This window comes from Perognathus longimembris, chromosome 17, assembly GCF_023159225.1.
Source record: "Perognathus longimembris pacificus isolate PPM17 chromosome 17, ASM2315922v1, whole genome shotgun sequence".
NCBI lineage: Eukaryota > Metazoa > Chordata > Mammalia > Rodentia > Heteromyidae > Perognathus > Perognathus longimembris.
Genome location: NC_063177.1, coordinates 11197715 through 11223457, shown reverse-complemented (window position 1 = coordinate 11223457; position 25743 = coordinate 11197715). Strand labels below are relative to the sequence as shown.

Genomic DNA, 25743 nt, shown 5'->3' with positions numbered 1-25743 from the left:
GTCAGCACTCTGAAGAACACTGAGGTATGCCTTCCAGATCAAAGACTTTCTACATTTATAACATTCATGGGGTTTCTCCCTCATGTGAGTTCCATAAACATGGATTCATGACTCCTTGGTAAAGTACTTTCCACATTTGTTACATTACTAAAGTTTCTGTGTATGTTCAAGGATGAACCCTGAGTTGTGCCAATGGTTGAGAAACTGCACATTTGCTACATTCATAAAGTGACTCAACTGTATGAATTCTCTTATGCTTGAAAATATGAGAACCGAGGGTGAAATACTTCTCCAATGTTAAATTCCTAAAGATTCTCACCTGTGTGAATTCTGTTATGTGTACAAAGTTGTGACATCCACTTGAAGATCTTTCCAGATTTATTACATTTATAAGGTTTGTGTCCTGTATGCTCTCTGGTGCACAGTAGGGTGTGACTTGCACTTGAAAAACTTTCCACATTTGTTACATACATAAGGTTTCTGTGTGTGTTCTCTGGTGAACAGTAAGGTATTGTTTCTGGGTGAAAGACACTCCACAGTTGTTAAATTCATAAGGTTTTTCTCTTGTGTGTGTTCTCTGATGAACAGTGAGGAATGATTTCTGTCTGAAAGACATTCCACATTTGTTACATTCATGAGGTTTATCCCCTGAGTATGTTCTCTGATGAGCAGTGAGGTTTGGCTCTTCTCTGAAAGTTTCCACATTTCTTACATTCATAAGGCTTTTCTCCTGTGTGAATACTTTGATGTATAGTAAGGGTTAACTTGAAGGTGAAACATTTCCCACACTTGTTTTATTCATAACGTTTCTCTCCTGTGTGTGTTCTCTGGTGGAGAGTAAGGTATTGCTTCTGGCGAAAGACTTTCCACACTTGTTACATGCATACGGTTTCTCTTCTGTTTGTGTTCTCTGGACAGTAAGGTATTGCTTCTGTCTGAAAGACCTTCCTCATTTGTTACATTCATACGGTTTCTCTTCTGTGTGTATTCTCTGATGAGCTCTAAAGGTAGGCTTGAACTTGAAAGACTTTCCACATTTGCTACATCCATAAGGTTTCTCTCCTGTGTGTGTGTTCTCCGTTGAACAGTAAGGTGTACCTTCTTGGTGAAAGATTTTCTACATCTGTTACATTCATATGGTTTCTCTTCTGTGTGTATTCTCTGATGAACATTGCGGCTTGACATCCCTCTGAAAGACCTTCCACATTTGTTACATTACCAAGGCCTCTCCCCTGTGTGTTTTCTGATGATAACTAAGGCATGACTTGGACCTGAAACACTTCCCACATTGGTTGCATTCATAAGGTCTCACTCCTGTGTGTGTTCTCTGGTGGACAGTAAGGTGTTCCTTCTTGGTGTAAGACTTTCCACATCTGTTACATTCATAAGGTTTCTCTCCTGTGTGTGTTCTCTGGTGGACAATAAGCTGTGTCTTCTGGGTGAAAGACTTTCCACACTTGTTACATCCATAAGGTTTCTCTCCTGTGTGTATTCTCTGATGAACTCTAAGGTTTGACTTGTAACTGAAAAATTTTCCACATTGGTTGCATCCATAAGGTTTCTCTCCTGTGTGTGTTTTCTGATGATCAGTGAGGCTTGACTTCTCTCTGAAAGACCTTCCACATTTGTTACATTCGTAAGGTTTCTCCTCTGTGTGTGTTTTCTGATGACCAATAAGGGATGCCTTGCACCTGAAAGATTTCCCACATTGGTTGCATCCATAAGGTTTCTCTCCTGTGTGTATTCTCTGGTGGACAGTAAGCTGTATCTTCTGGGTGAAAGACTTTCCACACTTGTTACATTTATAAGGTTTCTCTCCTGTGTGTGTTATCTGATGAGTTTTGAGGACTGACTTACGTCTGAAAGGCATTCCACATTGGATACATTCATAAGGTTTCTCTCCTGTGTGTGTTCTCTCATGAGAAGAGAGGTTTGACTTGTATCTGAAAGACTTTCCACATATCTTACATTCATAAGGCTTCTCTCCTGTGTGAATTCTTTGATGATGGGTAAGGGTTATCTTGCAGTTAAAACATTTCCCACACTTGTTACATTCATAAGGTTTCTCTTCTGTGTGTGTTCTCTGATGATCCGTAAGTTCTGACTTGCACTTGAAAGATGCTGCACACTTGTTACATCCATAAGGTTTCTCTCCTGTGTGTATTCTCTGATGAACTCTAAGGTATGACTTGGACCTGAAAGACTTCCCACAATGGTTGCATCCATAAGGTTTCTCTCCTGTGTGTGTTCTCTGATGATCAGTAAGTTGTGGCTTGCACTTGAAAGACTCCGCACATTCATTACTTTTTTCTGTGTTTGTTTTCTGATGCAGAGTGAGGTATAACTTCTGTCTATAAGACTTTCTACATTGCTCAGATTCTTCAACTATAGGAGACACACTAGGTCTATATGCAGCCTGCATCTCCTCGGGTTCACTATAGAGAAGCATGTTCTGACACTCAAGGAACTCCTCAGTCCTCATTCCTAAGGTGTTTCCATTATACCTATTCAGCTCTGGCTTATGTTTTGACCTCAGATAAAAATCTGTTGCTACTTTTTCCTTCTCTGTCTTAGTATTCATGACTGCTACTTCACAGAGACATTCATCTGTACTTTCCCGGCAAGTTCTAAATATGTCCTCCATTTCTTCAACATCTTAAATGAGTTAGAGAAAAAAGACAAAAACATAAACAATATCCCAAGATTACTTAATGTAAAGGCAAAGGCATTTTCCCTCATCCTAATTGTGAAAATATTTCAAAATAGCAAAGAAGGAACTGATTTATGAGGAACATATGATTTTTTTCCCTAATGTGTTAATTAAGAAAGAAGTAGTAACATTTTTCAATGGAAAACAACAGATTCAGGTTGTTTTCTCTTTTCCCCAGAGCAAATACTTACTCAAATTATTCAACTAAGCACAGTTAGAGGTTTAACAAGAGTACTTACTATCTGCCTTTAATACTCTTGGGGTTGTTTCTATCAAATATTGTGTTGTTTGGTCATAAGCGAACAGAGTTGGTTTTATTTTCTTGAAATAGTTGATATGTTGTGCTTTGCTTCTCAATCATAAGTTGAGGGACAGAAATATTTTCTAGATTCGCAGACCATAAGAGAATATCAAACTAGAGATAAAGGATAAAAAGGCAAGTTGACTCCAAAAGCAATACTTACAAAACCGCTTGGTGTGAACCAACTGAACAACTCATGGGAGAAGCAGGAGGGAGAAGGGGGGAAATGAGGGAGGAGGTAACAAATCGTACAAGATATGAACCCAGCGCCTTCCATATGACACTGTAACCCCTCTATACATCACTTTGGCAATAAATAATTATTTTTTTTAAAAAAGAGAAAGTTTTACATATCCCTTTGGCTTTCAACTAAGCAGTAATGGTTCATGATAGTAAATACTTATACCTATATCATTTCAGTTCTGACTTCTCACTCAGAATTATTTCTGGTGTTTGTGGAATTTAAAAATTCCTTTCTCTCCACCATAGAGAAAGTATCATCAACATTCCTTTACTGACACTCCTGTTCCTACAGGACCATGAAAAACTAAAGATACTCCAGCTTGCCACCCAGGTCATGATATCCACTAGAAGGAACGTTTTGGTTCTGAATCACAGTTACTGCTCAGCACCACCAATAAGCTGTTTTCAATATTGGAGAGTAGCAGCACTGGCATACTCCTTATTTCCTCATACCTACATAGTCCTAGTTTCAAAGAAAAAGAGATTCCATTTTCTACATTTGTCATCTTCTTTTTCTGTTTCAGGATGTTTTAAACAAAGCAAAGGAGAATTGCTAACTTTAAATATACTGCCACACCAAATTCAGTTGTTCTCCACATGAATTCTTGATTGACAAATCCTTGAAAAAGAATCACCTAGTTCTCTGCCACACATGATTCAGGGGAACTAGGAAAAATATTGCTCTATACAGCTCAAGATGAACTTTTCAGTTGAGCTCTGGCTCTAGTACCACTATGGAAGATGTTTTATCTAACCTGTGAAATTCTTGTCTGAGGCTTCTCCTGTCCATGCCTCTGCACCTTGGTGGAGCTTGACAATCAACTGAGGTGTAGGAACACAGGGCCCTGTTAAGAAGAAAGAATAGAGAACTAAAGCTGATATTGGATCATCATTGCTGTAAGGTCTCAGACATCCTATTCACAAGATTGCTCCTAAATCTTGTTTCTCATTTCTCACCACCTTCATAATTGACCTTCCCCCAGTTTGGGATTTACCTTGCCCATTGTGTGGCCTAAACTCACCTCTTTGATTCAGTTAGCACTATGCCAGTTTGAGCCTCAACTCCACTTCCAGTTTTTAAGCGGTCACTTGAAAATAAGAATCTCATGGGGTCTTTTCATTAATTCTGACTTAAAGCCAAAATCCTCGATTTCAGGCTCCTGAGTAGCTAGGATTACAGGTGTGTCAGGGTTGGACTATATAGTGACTTAAAACTACCGATTTCCAGAATATGCATGTGAAATACAATCATTCTAGATTGTATAACCACCTGCAATAATCTCATTAAGTTTGAGAAGACACACTTCAGTTAGTGGAACATAGTTTGGAATTTTTGACAAACTGCTGGTTTGGCTTCTAGAAGAATGAGAATAAATTGCCTCAAGAATTCCATAATCAAGTGAAGTTTTCCTTAAAGAAAAGTGACACTTTCTACAAATTGAAATCTTACACCCAAGTAAGATAAATATCCATATATCTATTAAAATCACAGCATTTGACCTTGCAAGATAATGTGACTTTGGCTCACCCAAGGACACCAGGTTGCTGAAGGTTTCCAGCATGACATCTCTGTACAGATTCCTCTGAGCAATGTCCAGGACCTGCCACTCCTCCCAGCTGAAGTCCACAGCCACATCATCAAATGTCACCAGCTTCTGTAAGGGCACATTGATCTCCAATAATGAGCCCTGAGTCAAGAGAACACCAAGTCTGGAATTTCATTCTTCTATATGTATGCATTTGAATCATGTAAAATATTTGGCGTTGGCAGTGTTATCTATACAATGGGAGAATTTGATATCAAGGCAGAAATACTTGCCAATATATGAACTTGGTAATTAAATTACAAAGTTTCCGTAATACAACAGAACACATTTCTGGTGCTATCAATAGAGACAAGACAAGAATTCTAAGGAAACAATAATCTGGCATGACAACATTAAGACTAGGTAGGTGTTTGAAAGGGTGGTTAGCGTATTTCAATAAAATTTACAACATATAAGGGTATCAATGAAGGAAACAAATAATTATCCCTGCACTTTCACATTCTGGCTCACTGAAAAGCCTATTTAGATCCTGTATTGAAAAGTGCTCTCATAAAGACTCAGAATATATTCAGGACTTTACACAAAATACATACATACCACAGTAGTCCATCTACCAAAAGCAGTGTTAAAGAGAGTAATAGTACTCAAAAAAGTAGTTGATGATTGATTTGCCCTTAGATGTTTTCCACATAAAAATATCGTATAATAATTTTTGATATTAAGATACTACAGGTTTAAGTGTGGTCATAGATACAACGATATTTCCTAGCATGAACTATTTTAAATATTGCATTCCTCCTACAATACAGAATACAGGAGGGAGGGGAATAAAATATTTTTGACCAGATTTTCATTTCAATCGGCCTTCATGGAGGGATGGAGGCAAATGGACAGAGGCTTAAGGTACATTCAAGATAACACCCTCAGTTCAAGCCATAGGATTGACAAAAACAGAAAAAGAAAAAAAGTGGAAGAAAATAACCCTCTATTCACAATTCATTGTACAGAAGAAATCTTCTAAAAATTATAGAATGAATATATTTTCAGGAAATGATAATTCAATAATACCACACCTGCATTGTATGACTGTTACAATAAATTATCCTGATTCAAGAGAATAACAACAGATGACATCATAGATCTACACATAAAAGGTCATTAAAACACTCAATGTGTAGGTGAGTATGAAGGAATATAATAGAACTCACATTTTATGTTATATCCCTCATATCCATGATTCACAATAATTTAAGATTCCATGTATAAACACACAAATGTATTAAAAACAAAGTGTGTGGAAAAGGCATATGGATCAATTACTATTGCACTTCCTTGGGAAATATGAGGACCTGAGTTCTAACACCTACATCTGTTAAAAAAAAATTAAATGGCATTAGCTTTAGGATTAGGAATGTAGTTTAGAGGTAGAGTGCTTGTCTGGTAAGATTCCGCAGTACCATATAAACAGAAAAAGCCAGAAAGTTGCACTGTGGGTCAAGTGTTAGAGAGCGAGGAAGCACAGGGACAGTGCCCAGGCTCTCAGGATGATTCAAAAAGAAGGACATATACTTATAATTTTTTAAATCTACCATTACTATTGCAAAAGTAAAACCTCTCTTACTAATTCATAGAAAAACAAGATCCCTGCCCTCCAAAAGAAAGCATGAACAAAAACGTGGATGGCACTACCTTAACCCAAATGCTGTTTATAAAGCACTATGGTGTTAAATTTCCCAACGCTGACACACTGAGAGTAAATCTTAAGACAAATTTTCTAGTAATCAATATGAGAAATACAGGTATATGTTCTAAATATAATAGTCTAGTGACATATTTCTAATCATCCGTAAGCAAAATAAACACAGAAAATTTAGGACAGATCTGGAGAAATGTACTCTATCATGATGATGAAAAGTAGCCAATTTCTTTGTTCACATGTGTAATCAAAGAAAATGATTTTAATTATGTATGGTATACTCCTATGTATATCTTCTGGAGAGTATGGGAAAGCCATAAACTCAGAAAAATCTACCATAGTTAGAACAGGTACAATTATTAGAAATAAAGTAGAACACTTAATTTGACACATGAAATATTTCACCTTAGGTTGAACATTAATATTACATAAAGCCATAACAATAATCTTGTTTCACTGTAGGATCTAATTAACTGTAGATGTTAAAGGTTAAGGTAAGAATAAACAAAACAAGTGCTTCTAACTGAAGACTGTTATCCTAGCCCAGCTACTAAGGAGGCTGAGTTCTGGAAGCCAGCCTGGGTAGACAAGTCAAAACTTAGCAGCTAACAAACAGGTTGGCGACATGGCTCAAGCAATAGTGCCCACAGTGAATGAGGAAGCTGACTGACTGCGAGGCCTGTGAGTTTAAGCTCGAGCACTACAGAAGAGCAGCATGGTTGAGGTGGAGGTAGGTGTAGGACATAAGTTTGTAAGTTAGACACCAACTATGGCAACACAGCAGTTCCTCATGTCAGACACAGAGAGAAAAGAAAAGGAGTGGAGAGGGAAAAGCAGGGAGAAAAGGGGACAGGGAAAAAAAGAAAGATGATGGGACAGAAGCGGAGTGGAAAGAAGAGAAAGGAGGCTGGGATTATGGCCTAGTAGTAGAGTACTCGCCTCATATACATGAAGCCCTGGGTTCGATTGCTCAGCACCACATACATAGAAAAAGCTGGAAGTAGGGCTGTGATTCAAGTGGTAGTGATAGCCTTTAGCAAAAAGAAGCCAGGGACAGTGCTCAGGCCCTGAGTTCAAGCCCCAGGATTGGCAAAAAAAAAAAAGAAAAAAAGAAGAGAAAGAAAGGAAAGAAGAAAGGTAGGGAGGAAAGCTTCATGACCTTAGATTTGACAGTAACTCCTTGGATAGGATACCAAAAGTGCCCGGTCAAAAAGCAAATAATATTTAAGTGAACACAATGAAAACCTCGTTCATCAAAAGGCACTGTCAACAAAGAAGCAAAAGCATAGTATGAGAGAAAATGCTCTCATATATCTCTTAATAAGTTAGTAACTGGCATGAATTACAAAATATAGAACAAAATCCAACAACTATATCTCCCACAGAAAATTTGATTTCAAAATGGAAAAAAAGATTGAAGAGACTTTTCTAAAGAGAATAGATACAAATAGTTGATTAAAATATAAAAAGCACTTCAAAATCAATAGTTGCAAAAATGCAAATAAAAATTACAAGGAAATAACTACTTCGTACATATTAGTAGGGACATAGTTTTAAGCAAAACAGCCTTTCTCCTAGTAGATGCTGAAGGATGCCAAACATGCTAGCTAATTATGTAGAGTTTCTCAGAGATTAAAGTCTATTACTGAGCAAAATATCTGTCAGATTTTGCCGCAAGAGGTATTACAAATAAAAATACCCTAGTCAATGTATTGTTCCTTATCAAATACACCTTTCATCATTAATTAGTTTTAATCTTTTTTGTCAGTCATGGGGCTAGAACTCTGGTTCTGGGCACTGTCCCCACCTTTTATCTTATACTGATAGTGAAGGAAAATATTTAAATGGACTAAGAAAAAATAAAATGGCAGAACCATATCAAATGAGGTTAGACCAGGCAAAGACAACAGAGTCAGGAGAAATCAATTTTTTGCTGTATATAGATAAACTTGAAAGTTGACTTATATAGTAAGAAAGGTTTGAGCAGTTGGAAATCCATTCCAACAGCACTCTAAATACTGACAGCAGACCCAGAAGGGTGGGTTAATGGAGGGCCATGCCTTTCCTTAGTCTGGGAACTGAACCTTGGGTTCTGCTGACCTTGAAGGCTAGGTAAGGTAGGACTTCATGTCTGAACTCTCTCTGGGCTGCAGTCTCCTGTCTCATAAGAGTAAGGAAACAAGTGTCTCTCACAAATTGTGTTGGCAGTCATTGTAATATTGACATACATTTTTTTTTGCATGTACCCATGGTAACCTTCTCTGTGTGAACTCAAGCAAATATACTTGCGTGGGGGAACTTAGGGCTCAAGTGCCAGGGAGCCTTGGGACCCCTACCCCCTCCCCATCTCTCTTTTTATGTCTTTGGGTTTTCTAATTTTCTCTGGCTCTGGAATCCCATAGAACTCTCTAGGAAAAACATTCCTGGAGAGTGGATAAGAAAAATGTCAGAGTCACATCAGCAAAGTAAAATTGATCAGTAAGAAAAACTAGCTACAATGATAGATCATTTGAGAAGAGAAACCTGAGAGCTATATAAAAGGTAGAGGAACTGAGAAAAAGAGAAATAGAGACAGAGTGAAAAACAGATACAAAGACAGAGAAAAAAAACAAATAGTGAAAGGTACTGAGTGGGAAATTGAGAAGAGAGAAAATAGAGAAAAAACTTACCTTAGAAAAACAGAAGGATTTCTAGAAAGACCATCTTCAAGTACAGCCTAAGACAACAAAGCAAAGCAATCCAAGAAGTATGTACGGAGAATAACTTAAGCACATGTAGCTTACTCAGTGCTCTAGAACATTCAAACATGTATGTGGCCACACTATTTCAGAAACTCCAGTCTAACTTTATGAAGGTAGTTTAAAGTTACTCATGAGGATGTGATCTCTCAACAAATGCTAAGGAACCTTCACCTATGCTAAGTCATCTCCTGGGTGTCATTGAATCACCTAACAAGTGTGACTACTTTTTCTCACATTAGAATTAACTTGAAACAAGCTGAAGAAAATCAGTAAGCAACTTACACAGATTATAACATTTTACAATATACCATATCTATGAGAGCCACTTTTACCTACTAAATCTACAAGCAATCTTTATCTGATTAAGGTACATATTCTAGAAGTTGAATCTATTGTTCTGTTTTTAAATTTTTAGACATCCTTAGGCTCATAAAATGGGAGGTAAAACACAGCGAGAAACAGAAAGCAACTCACCAAAGATCCTTTCCTTCTTTCTTGCTGTTGACAAGGTACAGAAGATTCTGGAAGCATGACTAGGAGAGAAAGGAAATTAGGTAGTTAGAAAAGAGCCTGTGTGATTTTGCTGCCAATTTTCTAGCTCAAAGCATAAACCTTCTTGTGGGTGAAGAATCTTTTATGTGTCATGTAGAGCATTAAATCCTCGGCTAAAGACAAATCCACATTAGTTGGTAGATAGTATGAAATCAATTCATTTCTAGGGTAATATACATGCAGAATTTGTAAAAACCAACATTACCACAAAAATAGTTAAAAAATTAAACCCCAAAATGAAAATCTACTCTGTAGATTTCAGTGAGGTTTGTTATACTAGGAATGACAATAACAATCATTTAATAGCAATGAATGAACATTAGTAGTAGATTTTTCTACAAGATTGTTTTTGTATTTTAAAAAAAAATAAAAAGATTTAATTATAGCATAAGGAAAAGACTTGGTTGATAACTAAGAAGCTGTTTTAGCTTCTGTAACTCTGCTTCTGCTCCCTCCTGATTAACAGAGGCATGCACCCTTAGGCTTCCTGCCTACTCTAAGGCAAACGCTAAGCAGAAAAACTTTGGCAAGAAGCATACACATCAAAGTGACTTCTAAAACAACCACTGGCTTAAACAAAGAGCCTTAGGGCACATGCTTGCTTCCCCTCCTGACTCCCAAAGGAATGCTTAAAGTCCAAGTTGATGTGCACCCAAGGCCTCCTCTAACATTCCCACATGGTGGGAGGACCTGGCCTCAGTGCACTTTTGCTCAATAAAATCTTTTTTTTTTTTTTTTGGCCAGTCCTGGGCCTTGGACTCAGGGCCTGAGCACTGTCCCTGGCTTCTTCCCGCTCAAGGCTAGCACACTGCCCCTTGAGCCACAGCGCCGCTTCTGGCCATTTTCTGTATATGTGGTGCTGGGGAATCGAACCTAGGGCCTCGTGTATCCGAGGCAGGCACTCTTGCCACTAGGCTATATCCCCAGCCCTCAATAAAATCTTTTTTAAATTTTCTAACGTGACTGGCCTCATTAACGATTTCTGGACCCCATAAGAGGCTCGGGCTCACCTGGGATCCATGGTGTGATGACCCCCGGGTGAGGGAGCCTGGCTGCCCATGGGCCCCACTGAAGCTGGGCTGCCCATCTTCACGTTTTAAGGCACTGGCCTCTTTGTCCATGGGTCTGGGGAGGGAGAAATCTGGAAAGCTCCAGAGGTAAGGTGCTGGTCTGTTCTGGTCTGGTTAGTCATGTTATGCCTAGATTTCCAGTCCCCAAGGACCACCAAGGAGCCGATACCGATGCAAACGCATGAGTCTTTATTGCAAGCTCGAGCCTGGACTCCCAACGAATCTGGATTGAGAGTCCTGACCCTCAGATAGGCAGGGATTTTATTGTGATTACAACAGGGGCAGGGTATTTCCAACTTGGCACATACTTTATTGGATGGCATTTAGCATGTCCTGTCCTATTTCTATTGGCTATCTACCCTTTCAGTTATCCATTCTGGCTTTGATATCAGGAACTGGCCTCAATATCAGGAACTGACAACAGGTGGTAACGTAGCACTGATGCAGGGGGTTAATGCAGGGGGTGGAGCAAGTCACAAATGGGTTAAGCAAGCCATTTACAGAAGCAGAACATTGCGGTCAGGCTGACCTAGTACCAACTTTAACAAATGCGACCATGTTTCCCCATTACCACTCAGGAAGCTTGAGCGGGCTAAAACAATCCAGTACTCAATCATAAGTAAACCAACCCAACAGGTACCACGGCATTTCTACTACTTATGGTTATTTCTATAGTCTATGACTATGATCATTTTTTTACTGTCAGTTACTATGGTTGTTACCCAGGTAAGAGAGGTGAAAAGCTCCCTACATTTTTAAATGTCAAACTATAAGAAACTAGTCTCATGGGTGGGGGTGCACCCCTCTATCATGGAGTCACCACCAGAGTTTAGAAGCTGTTACACTTTTAACACTAAAACTTATACTTAGTTACTCCAGTTTTCAGGTCACCCCTAACATTGTATTCATGCCTGGAGAGACTGGTGAGATAGCTGGACACAGGGTACCTCTCTGAGTCTCAGCCCTAGGGCTTCTTTGGTCCGGCTTGGCTCCCCTCTGCGTTGTTTATGATAGCTGAATGGGCATCAGGTTCTGGTTCTGAATTCAGATATTGATTAAGCCCAGTTTACCTTATAACTCCTCGTGGCAGCTTTTGTATGCCTTTGTTTTACCTGTTGTGCTGTCGGTGTGTCTGACACCCTGGTTCCATCTGGCTATTTGATATGGGGCAGCAACCCTCCAAAAATAGCAGTCCACTTAGGCTTACAGGACCTACAGCCCAAAAGGCACCCAAAAATAGGTGAGCTACAAACATTGCCTTTGTTCCCCAACTGGCACCAGACATAAGGGAAAAGTTACAGAAGATAGAAGGGTCTGAAGGAAATTTGTCAGAGTTAGTAGAGATAGCAGCCAAGGTTTTCAATGGGAGGGACAGCCCAGAAGACAGAAGACAGATAGACTAGGAAGACAGCTAGGAGTATGATGGCCACCTTACAGCAGGGAATGGCTCTACAAGGCTGCCAGCCACCCCCAGACCATCAAAGGAGGATATCAAGACCCCCCAAAATGAAAGGGAACACCAAGACCAAGGGACTCAGGACATATCAGTGTGCTTACTGTAAGGAAGTTGGACACTGCAAGAACAAATATCCAAAGAAACAAAAAGGTGCCTGGGTGCTGCATCTCACAGGGCTAAAGGGGCCCAGGCTTAACCTCCCTCCCTGAACCTAGGGTTACACTTCAAGTGGAGGGAAGGCCAGTTGAATTCCTGGTGGATGCTGGCAACCATTTTGCAGTCCTCCAATAAGCAAGTGGCCCTCTTACTAAAATACAACACTACAGTCCAAGGGGCAACAGGCTCAAAACAATATCACTGGACTATGAGCCGTCAGGTTAACTTAGGAAGAGGAACTGTGACTCATTCCTTCCTAGTCATTCCAGAATATCCATATCCACTATTAGGGAGAGATCTCTTATACAAGCTAAAAGCCCAGATTGAATTCCAGGAAGATCAGGTTTGAGTCCAGCTAACCAAACCAAGAGAAGACTCAACACTTCTAGTCACAGTTCCCTTGGGGGAAGAGTAAATTCTCTCAGCCCAGCTAACTTCAGTTGAGCCATCTGACTTGCTCAAATATTACCAGGAAAAATTTCCATCTGCATGGGCCGAAACTAAATCCCAGGATTGCCTGCGCACCGGAACACTATCATGGTAATAAGCCTTAAAACTACTGCCACCCAGTCCAAGTGAAACAATCCCCAATGTACAGGGAAGCCAGAGAAGGGATTAAAATCCATATTAACCATCTTCTAAAGGCTGGAATTCTGGTCCTATGCTGATCTCCATTGGAACACACCATTACTACCTGGTATAAAGCCTGGCACAATGATTTCAGGCCAGTACAAGACTTGAGGGAGGTAAACAAACAGACGGAAGACATCCATCCTACTGGCCCCAACCCATATACTCTCTTGAGTCTTCTCCAAAACAAGTCTATACAGAATTGGATTTAAAGGATGCTTTCTTTAACATCCTGCTGGCTCTACTGAATCAGCCTATCTTTGTCTTCGAATGGGTAGGCTGGGACACTGGCCACAGTGGCCAGTTGACATGGACCCAACCGTCTCAGGGGCTCAAGAACTGGCCCACCATCTTGGACGAAGCATTCCACCAAGCCTTACAGGAGTACCAAGCAAATAAACCAGAGGTAACTTTACTCCAGTATGTAGATGATCTCTAAATTGCAGCAGAAACTGAGCCACAGTGACAACAGGTAAGTGAAAACTTGCTAGACATTATGCAATGCCTGGGGTATTGAGTCTCAGCCAAGAAGGCTCAGCTCTGCACCAGACAGGCTACTTACCTTGGCTATGAGCTACAAAAAGATAAGAGGACCCTGTCCACCTCACTGCAAGCAATCACTCAGATACCAACCCCCAAAACTAAACTCCAGGTACAAGAGTTCCTAGGAGCTGTGGGCTACTGTCCCTTGTGGGATCTCTGGCAATACAGAATTGGCTAAACACCTGTATGAAGCCACCAAAGGGCCTGAAAATTACTTTCACTGGAAAATAGACCAAATGAGGCTTTCAGCAGAGTTAAACAAGCATTAATCTCAGCCTCAGGCCTTGCGTTGCCAGATGTAGTCAAACATTTCAATCTCTTTGTGAATGAAAACTGGTGAGTTGCAAAAGGGGTCCCTCACACAAAAACTGGGCCCCTGATACTGCCTGGTGGCTTATCTACCTACAAAACTGAAACAGTGGCGGCCCAATGGCCTACCTGCCTTAGAGCCGTCGCCACCACTGCCATGCTCACCCGGGACTCTGACAAACTAATCTTGGGACAAGATTTGTTCATTACTACCCCCTTCATGCAGTCAAACCTTTGTTATGTAGCCCTCCTGAGAGATGGCTCTCCAATGCTAGTCACATAACCCAGTATCAGGCACTGCTGTTTGACCAGCACGCACCAAGTTTTACCAGATGACACCCTTTAACCCAATCTCCCTGCTGCCAGTCTGAGAATTCGAACACTCTTCTGCATGACTGCCTTGACACTATCACCAATTTCCAAGGACTTTGACCAGATCTGACAGATGTTACCTGGGAAAAGCCAGATCTTATCCTCTTTTCAGATGGCAGCAGTTTTGTGCAAGGAGGAACGAGGTACGCAGGGGTGGTGGTAGTAACCCCAACTGAGGTGGTGTGCTCCAGTGCTCTGCCCCCACCCTGGAATCCCAGCTGAAAAAGCCAAATTTTTTTTTTCTAAGACTCACTCAAGCCTTGATACTGGGAAAAGGAAAGAATATCAATATTTATACTGACAGCAAGTATGTCTTCTCAATCGCCCACATACATGGAGCCATATACAGAGAAAGGGGCCTCCTCATAGCAGAGGGAAAAGCCATCGGAGTTAGACAAGAAATATTAGAACTATCATCCACTGTCCCAGACATGAAAAGGGAGAACTCTGCAGGCCATCAGAAACAGGTTAGCTGACCAAGAAGCAGAGACTGGCAATCAAGGGGACTGACTGCCTAGTCCTACTGCCTGAGCCTACCCTGCGGGAGGAGTCCACCTATTCACAAGAGGACTTAAATGTAAGGATGGTATGCACTTTTTTTTTTTTTTTTTTTTTTTGGCCAGGCCTGAGGCTTAGACTCAGGGCCTGAGCACTGTACCTGGCTTCTTTTGGCCCAAGGCTAGCACTCTACTGCTTGAGCCACAGCTCCACTTTTGTCTTTTTCTCTGTATGTGGTGCTGAGGAATCGAACCCAGGGCATCATGTATGTGAGGCAAGCACTCTACCACTAGGCCATATTACCAGCCTTGTATGTGCTTTCTGATGGGAGACTTATAATTCCCCCAGCGCTGGGAAGACAGCTGGTCTGCCAAGTTCATGAAGGAACCCACCTAGGAAAGACTTGAATGAAGGAATTGCTTCATAAACAATTTTTCATTCCACAATTGGACCAACTAGCCCAGGACATAGTGAGATGATGCGTGGCTTGCCAACAGACTAATCCATCCCCTGGTAAGGGGCCACCCATGGGACTTAGAGACACAGGAACAGAACCGAGGAGGTATTGGGAAGTGGGCTTTACTGAAGTTAAGCCAGGTCAGTCTGGGTATAAGTATCTGTTGGTTTTTGTGGACAAGTTTTCAGGATGGGTGGAGGCATTCCCAACAAAGACAGAGATTGCAAGAGCAATAACTAGAAAATTGTTAGAGCTAATTCTGAGGTTTGGCTTGCCTCTGGTCATAGGATCAGATAATGGGCCTGCTTTTGTTGCTAAGACAACACAGTCTGGCCCAGGCCCTAGAGATAACTGGAAGTTACCTTGTGTACACCACCCCCACAGCTCAGGACAAGTAGAGAGGATGGATCGGACCTTCAAGGAGGCCTTAACTAAATTAACCTTGGCGACCTGTGAAGGTATGGTGGGACTCCTTACTTTTGCCCTATTGAAGGACAGATGTATTCCATATGTAAAAAGCATGACCCCCTTGGAGATTCTGTTTGGGTGTCTGTCCCCACTACTCTCCTGCCTGAGCATGGAACTAGTAGCTGAACCTTCAGATAATAATACCCTTCAGGCCCTACAGGTCCTCCAGCTGCTTCAGGCGGCCCTGAAGCTTTCACTAAGGGCTGCCTTTGAAACTCTGCCTGGTCAGCCCCATCCTTTCCAGCTAGGTAAGCTTCACAAGTTCAAGACTCCAGGCCCCTGCTGGCAAGAACCTCATGTGGTGATTCTGACTACCACCACTGCTCTGAAGGTAGATGGACTCAGACCCTGAATCTATCACTCTCCAAGTCAAAAAAGCTCCTGAGCCCGAGTCCAACACCACCACAGATTCACAGCTTCTCACTCCAAGCCCTCCAAAGAGATGGCAACTTGTACCACCTTGGGGGATACCCTAAAGCTAAGACTGTCTTACGCATAACTACAATTAATTCCATAATCTGCTTTGGACAATACCAACCACGGCATTTGGCATTTAATTGATTCAGCCTCAGGAAAGATATTAGATAAGTCCTTTCCATACTCATATGCCCAAGCCCTGTCCTTTGTAGTAGACTTATGCCACCTTTGGCCAACTTTAGCCACCTATCCAGGAGCAAAAGATGCTTCCCTAGTGGAAACACTGGCATTAGGAAGGGTAAACTAGTATGGATGTGAGTTTCACAGAAGGAAACCTATGTGACTATATGTAGGTACCTGTAACCTACTTGAAATTACCCTTAAGGTCTTGGATACAGTCTCAACACCCATGGTATGGAAGACAGGAAAAACGTGGGGATTAAGACAATATACACATGGCCATGACCCTGGCACACAATTTACCATCCAAGGAGTAAATCATAAACCACCTCTAAACCCTGTCAGGCCAAATCAAGGCCTATTCAGAAGAGGCCCTGTTTGGAAACCAACTCCTAAACCAAAGGTTCATGCTTGGAAGCAAACTCCTAAATCTGATCAAGCATCAGAAACTAGCCCCAGCGCTATATATGAGTCCCAAACCATTCCAGTTACTCACGAAATAAAACAAATAGGGCCTACCTCAGTAGGGACAAGCCTGCCCAACACTCTTGCCAACCCTTTGCTGTCACTTGTTAGAAGCTACCTTCTCCCTTGTAAAAAGCACCAACCCTAACCTAGCTAGAGATTGCTGGTTCTGTTTAAACCCAGAGGCACCATACTTCACAGGAGTGGCTGTTAGAAATGTAACAGATGGTAGATCTACATGAGTCTACAGATCCCCCAGTATGCACTTGAAACAAATACTCACCTTAGAAGACTTACAAGGTAGAGGAACATTATGTCTGACAGGTATCCACTAAGAACCTCTCCTTATGTAGGACATTGTAGCAATACAATAAATATAACAAAGGATAATAATCAACACCAAGTTCTTAGAAGCCCAGAGACTACTTGGTTTGCTTGCACTAAAAGCTTGACCCAATATGTATACAGAAGCAAGTTTAGCCCAAAACAAGAATTTTGTATTATTGTACATGTACTATCACAGGTATATTTGAATAATGGGGTTGCAGGCCGCAGACATTTAAGCCAAATGGGACAATTAACCAAACTAAAGAGAGCTGCACCTATATAATTTCCCTTATTAGCAAGTCTTGGAATAATTGGGTCAGCTGCTACCAATACCGCAGCCCTCATAGGAGGGGGAAAATCTTTCACCAATTGAATGCTACAGTGGCTGAGATTCTAGGAGATTTAGAAAGTTCTGTATCTAGGATGGAAAATCAAGCGGAGCTAGTACTCCAAAACAGACATGGCTTAGACATATTATTCCTAAAAGAAGGAGGCTTGTGCATGGCCTTAGAAGCCTGCTGCTTTAATGCAAACCAGTCTGATATATTTAGCAACACTCTAGTCAGAGTAAGATAAAACATGCATACTCTTGAGGAAAATGGGAAATAGTCCTCAAATTGGTATCAAAGCCTATTTATTGAAAGCCATGGCTAACGATTGTTATATCGGCACTAGCAGGGCCTTTATTAATAATTCTAATAGCCCCAACAGTGGGACCATGCCTGGTAGTCACAATAATTAAAGATGTACAGGACCTAGTAAATTCAGTAAAACTAATGGTCTTCCTATCCAAACATGTGCCTCTAACTGAAACCCCACACCCCCAGAATCAAAGGTTTGATAAGGCAAAACAAAAAAGGTGAGTATGTTGTGATGAAGAAAAATACAATATGAATCGAATTAATTTGAAATGGTATTACAATAGTACTATTATAATTATATGGTTGAAATTGTAAACCTTAGCAAGAATGTCCTGCTTTGCCTCTGGAAAAGACTTGGTTGATAACTATCAAGCTGGTTTAGTTTCTGTAACTCTGCTTCTGCTCCCTCTGGATTAACAGAGGCATGCACCCTCAGGCTTCCTGCCTATTCAAAGGCAATCCCTAGGCACAAAACCTGTGGCAAGAAGCTTACACATAAAAGTGACTTCTAAAACAACCACTGGCTTAAACAAAGGCTCTTAGGGCATGTGCTTGTTCCTCCCCCTCCAGCCCCCTTGTTCCTGGCCCCAACAGGAATGCCTAAAAGTCAATGCTGGGGAGAGGTAAGGGAACAATGAGGGAGAGGGTAACCAGTTGGATAAGAAATGTACTCACTGGGAATTACGATACCCAACTTCAAGCTGTATTATAAAGCTATAATAATAATAACAGCTAGGTATTGGCACCGGAACAGGCCTGAAGACCAATGGAACAGAATTGAAGACCCAGAAATGAACCCACAGAACTACGCCTTTACTTAATCTTTGATAAAGGAGCTAAAACAATGGTTTGGAAGAAAGATAGCCTCTTTAACAAATGGTGCTGGCAAAACTGGCTCACACATGCAACAAACTAAAACTAGATCCTTATATATCACCCTGCACCAAAATCAATTCCAAATGGATTAAAGACCTCGAAATCAAAACAGACACCCTGAAAACACTAAAGGAAGGAGTAGGAGAAACACTTGGGCTCCTTGGCGCAGGATGGAACTTCCTTAACAAAGACCCAGAAAGGCTACAAATCAAAGAAAGGTTGGACAATTGCGACTGCATCAAACTTCAGAGCTTCTGCACGGCAAAGGACATAGCTCGCAAGATAAACAGAAAGCCCACAGACTGGGAGAAGATCTTTACCGGCCATTCAATGAACAAAGGCCTCATATCTAAAATATATGCAGAACTAAAAAAATTACCTTCTTCCAAAACAAAACTGCAAAGAACCAATAGCCCCCTCATCAAGTGGGCTAAAGACTTACAAAGAGACTTCTCTGATGAGGAAATGAGAATGGCCAAGACACATATGAAAATGTGCCCTACATCACTGGCCACAAAAGAAATGCAAATCAAAACAACATTGAGATTCCATCTCACCCCAGTAAGAATGTCATATATCAAGAAAACTAACAACAATTGTTGGAGGGGATGTGGCCAAAAGGGAACCCTACTTCATTGTTGGTGGGAATGTAAACTGGTTCAGCCACTCTGGCAAGCAGTATGGAGATTCCTCAGAAGGCTAAATATAGAACTCCCCTATGACCCAGCAGCCCCACTTTGGGTATCTATCCAAAAGACCACAAACAAAATCACAGTAATGCCACCAGCACAACAATTTCATTGCAGCACAATTTGTCATAGCGAGAATCTGGAACCAACCCAGATGCCCCTCAGTAGACAAATGGATCAGGAAAATGTGGTACATATACACAATGGAATTTTATGCCTCTATCAGAAAAAATGACATTGTTCCATTTGTAAGGAAATGGAAGGACTTGGAAAAAATTATACTAAGTGATGTGAGCCAGACCCAAAGAAACATGGACTCTAAGGTCTCCCTTATTGGGAACAATAAGTACAGGTTTAGGCAAGTCATAGCAAAGGGTCACAAGAGCCCAATAGCTATACCCTTATGAACACATAAGATGATGCTAAGTGAAATGAACTCCATGTTATGGAAACGATTGTTATATCACAGTTGTAACTACTTTCAACGTCCTATCTGTATCTGTAGCATCTATTATTGATGATCTTCTTGTATCACCTTCCTGTGATTGTATATACACTATCTCTGTAATCTTATCTGAGTATATTGGAAACCGTGTAGACTGGTATTAGAACTAGGAAATTGAAAGGGAATAACAAAATTGAGAGACACAGGGTAAAAAAAGACAAACAACTACAAAAGCAATAATTGCAAATCTGTTTGGTGTAAGTGAACTGAACACCTCAGGCGGGGGAAAGGGAAAGGGGGAGGAGGGAGGGGGGTATGAGGGACAAGGTAACAAACAGTACAAGAAATGTATCCAATGCCTAATGTATGAAACTGGAACCTCTCTGTACATCAGTTTGATAATAAATATTCGAGAAAAAAAAAAAAAGAACAGTCCATAGAGGGGCATCCCCATAGCAGCAATAGGACATAGCGACATAGCTTTCTGGGGGGTTCCTTCCCACCCCATGAGACAAAAGGATAACCGAGCTCCAGAGAATCTACCAATTCAAGCTCCCAAGACTCATAGAAATCTCAAAATGTGGTACATCGTGGGAATTGTCTGCTAAGGTATTCCTGCCTGGCCTTCTTTCATGGGCTATTGATTGGTGTTTCTTTGGGCTACATGATGGAATTTAGCCCACTTGTGGAATCTTTTGACCAGCAAAGAGAAGAGCATAGACTGAATCATGATTCATGATCATTAAATGCTGCCCTATAAAAAAAAAAAAAGAAACGTACTCACTGCCTTACATAGGAAACTATATCCCCTCTCTAGTTCACTTTGTCAATAAAAAAGGAAAAAAAAATGCTGACTGGCACCCACATTGGGGATAGACCTGGTCTGGTGTTGTAAGGGCTAACCTGAGAACCTGAGTGACTAAATATAAGTTTTAGTGTTAAAATTGTAACAATTTCTAAACCCCGGAGATGACTCCATACTAGAGGGCTGCAACCCCACCCATAAGACTAGTTTTTGAAGTTTGACATTTAAAAATATAGGGAGCCCTTGTTCATCTCTATACCTAGGTAGCAACCATGGTAACGGACAGTAAAAAAAAATGATCATAGTCAAAGACTGTAGAAATAACCATAATAGTAGTAGAAATGCCATGGTAACTGTTGGGTTGGTTTACTTATGATTGAGTACTGGATTGTTTTAGCCTGCTCATGCTTGCTTAGTGGTAATGGGAAAACATGGTAGCAGCTGTTAAGATAAAGTTGGTACTAGGTCAGCCTGACGGCAATATTCTGCTTCTGTAAACAGCTTGCTTAACCCACTTGTGACTTGCTCTACCCCCTGCATTAACACCCTGCATCAGTGCTACATGACCAACTGCTGTCAGTTCCTGATACCAAGGCCAGTTCCCCTTATCAAAGCCAAAATAGGTAAGTGGAAGGGTAGATAGCCAATAGAAATAGGACAAGACTTGCTTGCTAAATGCCATACAATAAAGTATGTGCCAAGTTGGAAATACCTGCCCCTGTTGTAATCACAATAAAACCCTGCCTAACTGAGGGTTGGGGCTCTCAATCCAGATCCATTGCGTTGGTGACAGTTGAGAGTTCAGGCTCCAGCTTCCAATGAAGAGTCTCATGCATTTGCATCAGAATCGGCTCCTTGGTAACAAGAAATCTTAACATAGCAGTGTCAGTGCCTTCTCACTCAATAAAATCTTTTTAAATTATTCTAATCTGGCTGGTCTCATTGATAGTCCATTTCTGGAGTCCACAAGAATACAACATTGGGGCTGGGAATATGGCCTAGTGGTAGAGTGCCGCCTCATATACACAAAGCCCTGGGTTCAATTCCTCAGCACCACATATATGGAAAAAGACATAAGTGTCGCTGTGGCTCAAGTGGTAGAATGCTAGCCTTGGGCAAAAAGAAGCCAGAGACAGTGCTCAGGCCCTGAGTTCAAGCCCCAGGACTGGCACAAAAAAAGTAATAATACAACCTTTAGAAAGATACATTCCATCAAGGTGTCTTCTGTAATTTGTCTTATAAGGCCAAAGATCCCTGAACAACACTTCCTGAACTGCCAGGAAGAACCAAAGTCTTAGAAGGAACATCAGCAAATCTGGAATATTTAGGATGAGTTTGAGTAATCAAATAAGAGAAGTGATAGTGGGAAGAGGCTGAATATATAGATGAGAATAGGATTAGGGACTAGAACATAGACGGACACTTTCAGTTCTGACAATTATTCCTCCACCCCCAAATCACAGCTTCCCATCCCCTCTGGTAACTAGGCTCTGGCTGATTCCCCAGGACTGCTCCCCTCCCTTCCTAAAAGTTAGTATAAACCTTCCAACAGCACCAAGTGATGGAGAATGTTGGGGAAAGGAGTACCACATGAATCTTTTGCTCTGGGAAGCAGAATCAATTATTGCTGGAGGCAAGGAAAGCTGAAAGCATCTTCTCGTTCTCCTTTGTTCTCCTGCTTTTCTGCCCCTGCTCTGTAGTCTTGTCAGAGTTGACAAGGTCTGTCCTTTCAGGAGGGGGATTGCTATTCATAGGGTGCCCTCCTTCAAACACTGCCAGGCCTCATTCCTAAAAACACAGGACCAGCACACTCGACTCCAATATCACAGGGAGAACGGTCACTATAACAAGGCCGTGTGCAAACACAGGTGAACTCAAGCCAGGGAGCTAAGTAGGCTAACAAGGTAGGAGCAAGGCAGAAAACCACGAAGAGGACACAGAACCCCAGAACACAACTGCAGTGCACGAGGTCTCGGGCGGGCACACCTCCCATTTCATTAGGACGGTGGCAGCGCTCAGCTCACACCTGGGCAGAGGGAATGAAGTCATGTGGGACACAGCGGGACCTCTAGTTCGTGGGGAGCAAACGCGAAGCACCCGCTCTCCTGGTCTGCAGAACCCCCAACTGACTCTTGGGGCTCTGGGAGGAAGAGGCGCAGGGGCTATGGCAGCACGAACTCATGAACCCCCAAATTCTCAGCCCGGGCTGCAAGAGAGCGTGGAGGGAGGACCCGGCCCGAAGCCCAGCTCGCGGTTCCTACCTGACCTCGGGTCCGCAGCGTGGGATCCTTCAAGTGACAGTGCCCAAGGTCCCCGAAGAGAGGCTGGCGCTGGCCTTGGACTCTGCCCTCTGTTAGGCAAACACGCACCCCATAGGCTTCCAGCAGCGAGGAACGGGAAAGGAAGAGGAAACTGCAGACGGAAACCAGCCGTAAGGCGCATGCGCAGAAGGTCTTCCGCCCCATCATCCCAAGAAAAAAACCCTGCACAAAGGCCAGGTGCTCCAATGAAGACTACAAACCCCACAATCCCATTCGTCACCCGGGAGGAAGTGGGCGGGTCCGAGGGATCCAAAGGAGCCAGTCCCTGGTTCCCAGGAGTGCTGGCAGGCCCTGGGACCTTTCTTACCTGAGGAAGGTGAGTGTCTTCTTGAACATCACTGCCTCCTGAGGCTTTGTGAGGACAACCAGAAAGTGGAAATGTATTGTGAGCATTAGATACGAGGGCTTTTAATTCTTAGTTCAAGTCACGTAATTGAGCTTATGAGACTACCTTATTGTTTAATAGATATGTTCTGCTGAATGTATGTTATGCCACTAATAATAGCTGAGTGTTGTCTTGTTTGTGAGAGGAAAATGGGAATCTAGGAGGATGAGCGCTACCAGGCAGGCAGACAGCCCTACATTTACAGCTATGGAGAAGAGAAGCATCTGTGCCTGTCTCCCACTGCTCTGTGGAATTTCTGTTTCTTGCAGAGGGAGGATATAAGTGGTTAGGTAGAAGAAATGATTTTTTTCATTATGTTCTTTAAACAATAAAAGAGCTCTTGAAAAGGTCAGAAATTTTTACAAAACTTTAGTGTTTGTTTTATCTGTTGTGTGATCATAGGGACTTCCAAAGTGTAAATAGTACTTGTAGTATTTTAAAAATATTGTGGTATGCCCCATGTATTTCATAAGCCCCACAGTCACAACTACTACTACTACTACTATTTTCCATTTTTATTCTTCCTACACCAAGTGGGAAGTGGTGGTTTATATCATTCTTGGGGCAACGAGTGTGAGAACATCCCTCTTCTTGGAACGTCATAAGCCTGAGCAGGTATAATATTTTATTTATTTATTCATTCATTCATTTATTTATTTGCCAGTCTTGGGACTTGGACTCAGGGCCTGAGCACTGTCCCTGGCTTCTTTTTGCTCAATGGTAGCACTCTGCCACTTGAGCCACAGCGCCACTTCTGGCCATTTTCTATATATGTGGTGCTGGGGAATCAAACCCAGGGCTTTCTATATATGGGGTAAGCACTCTTGCCGCTAGGCCATATTCCCAGCCCTTGAGCAGGTATGATAGTTGTCTTCTTCTTGATTCTGAGATAAGCTTCCCCTGTGACCTATTTCTTAACTGTGTCGTTCTGTCCTCTGGACCTAGAATAGTACTGAATGGAATATATATACGTATATACATATATATGTATGTATATGTATATAAATGATGAGTACATGCTCGAATATATATTGCTTAAGTGGCAACTTAGGTGATCTGATGGAAATGGAGGGATAGGACTGGAAGAAAAGTTTTCTGAGGTCCCAATGATGTAGTTTCTTTTATGTTCAATATTTTTTCAATTACACTTTAAAATAACAGTTCTGTCCAGATTGTTCAGATCAATTAATGGAATAAGATCAAGAAACCTAAACTACATCCCAGCACATAAGTACTTTGATGGAAAAATAAGGAGGCCCAGCAATGAATGATGTTTGCACACCAATCTCACCTGAACCTGTCTGATTCTCATCCTAATTCATTGACTATAAATTCCCAACCAAATCCTACAACATCAGAGATGTTTTATTTTAGATCTGTATTGTGTATGCTCCCCAAGTTTACCAGCCATGTTGGACTTTCACTCTCTATTTGTAGTCCTTTATATCCCACATATACTCATCTTTGTTTTGTTTCCACTTAATTTAAAATCAAATTTCAGAATGATACGTGTACTTCTCTCCATAATCTTGGTATCTGTTCTCTGGTTTGATTAAGATTAGTCTAATTCCAGAAAGCAAATCTGGGGGAAGAGACTGTCAGGCAGCCAGCAAAATTAAAGGTAAAGTTGGAGTACATATACTGTGTATCTCACTGACTGCAGTGAGGCTCTCCAGGTGTGTCTATTTGATGAACATGCCTAATTGGTGGCACCATGTTCTCTGAGCTAATGAATTCAAAGGGATGTGTGAGAGCTTAGAAGAGATTTAATTAACGAGGGGCAGCATGTGCATGACTGTGGATGCAGGAACACCACACACACACACACACACACACACACACACACACACACACACACACACATACACAGCTCCTTGGTGAGGGATTTAAAAAAGACATCATCTTCAAAAGAAAAGGCTAGAGGGAGAAGACCAGGATTGAAAAGCTCTTGGGACTCTGACTGTTTATAAGCTGCCACAAACCTGTCTTCTCTTTCTGGTGGGACATTTAAAAGTGAAGAATGTGGCCAAAATGTCACCTGATGAAGCCCTGGGTTTGATTCCTCAAGACCCCATAAACAGAAAAAGCCAGGAGTGGCATTGTGGCTCAAGTGGTAGAGTGCCATCCTTGAGTAAAAAGAAGCCAGGGACAGTGCTCAGTCCCTAAGTTCAAGCCCCAGGACTTACAAAAAATGTGTTCAAGCTAAGCAGCAGTTGCTCTCACTTGTAATCCTAGCTACTCAGGAGGCTGAGATTTGAGGAGTGTAGCTCACAGGCCTGGTCATGAAAGTCTGTGAGACTCTCCTCTCCAGTGAACTACTCAGAAAATGCTGGAAATGATGCTGTGGCTCACATGGTAGAGTAGTAGCCTTGAACAAATGAAGCTTAAGGTGTACACCCAGGCCCTGAGTTCAAGCCCTGGGAATAGCAAGAAAAACAAAACA

At 41.6% G+C, this 25743-nt stretch overlaps 1 protein-coding gene and 1 long non-coding RNA gene across 2 annotated transcripts in view; one reads left to right on the top strand and one right to left on the bottom strand.

The window, feature by feature from the left end:
- Nucleotides 1-25743, bottom strand: part of LOC125366476 (zinc finger protein 717-like) — a 158830-nt gene that overhangs the window by 45129 nt on the left and 87958 nt on the right. The window contains exon 2 of the mRNA XM_048367203.1: nt 4783-4909. Within this exon, the coding sequence (XP_048223160.1) occupies nt 4783-4909 (127 nt within the window). The remainder of the gene's footprint in view (nt 1-4782; nt 4910-25743) is intronic.
- LOC125366479 lies at nt 895-1837 on the top strand. Its single transcript, XR_007213844.1, has 3 exons — nt 895-922; nt 1259-1473; nt 1726-1837. It is a non-coding gene; the product is annotated as an uncharacterized LOC125366479 (long non-coding RNA).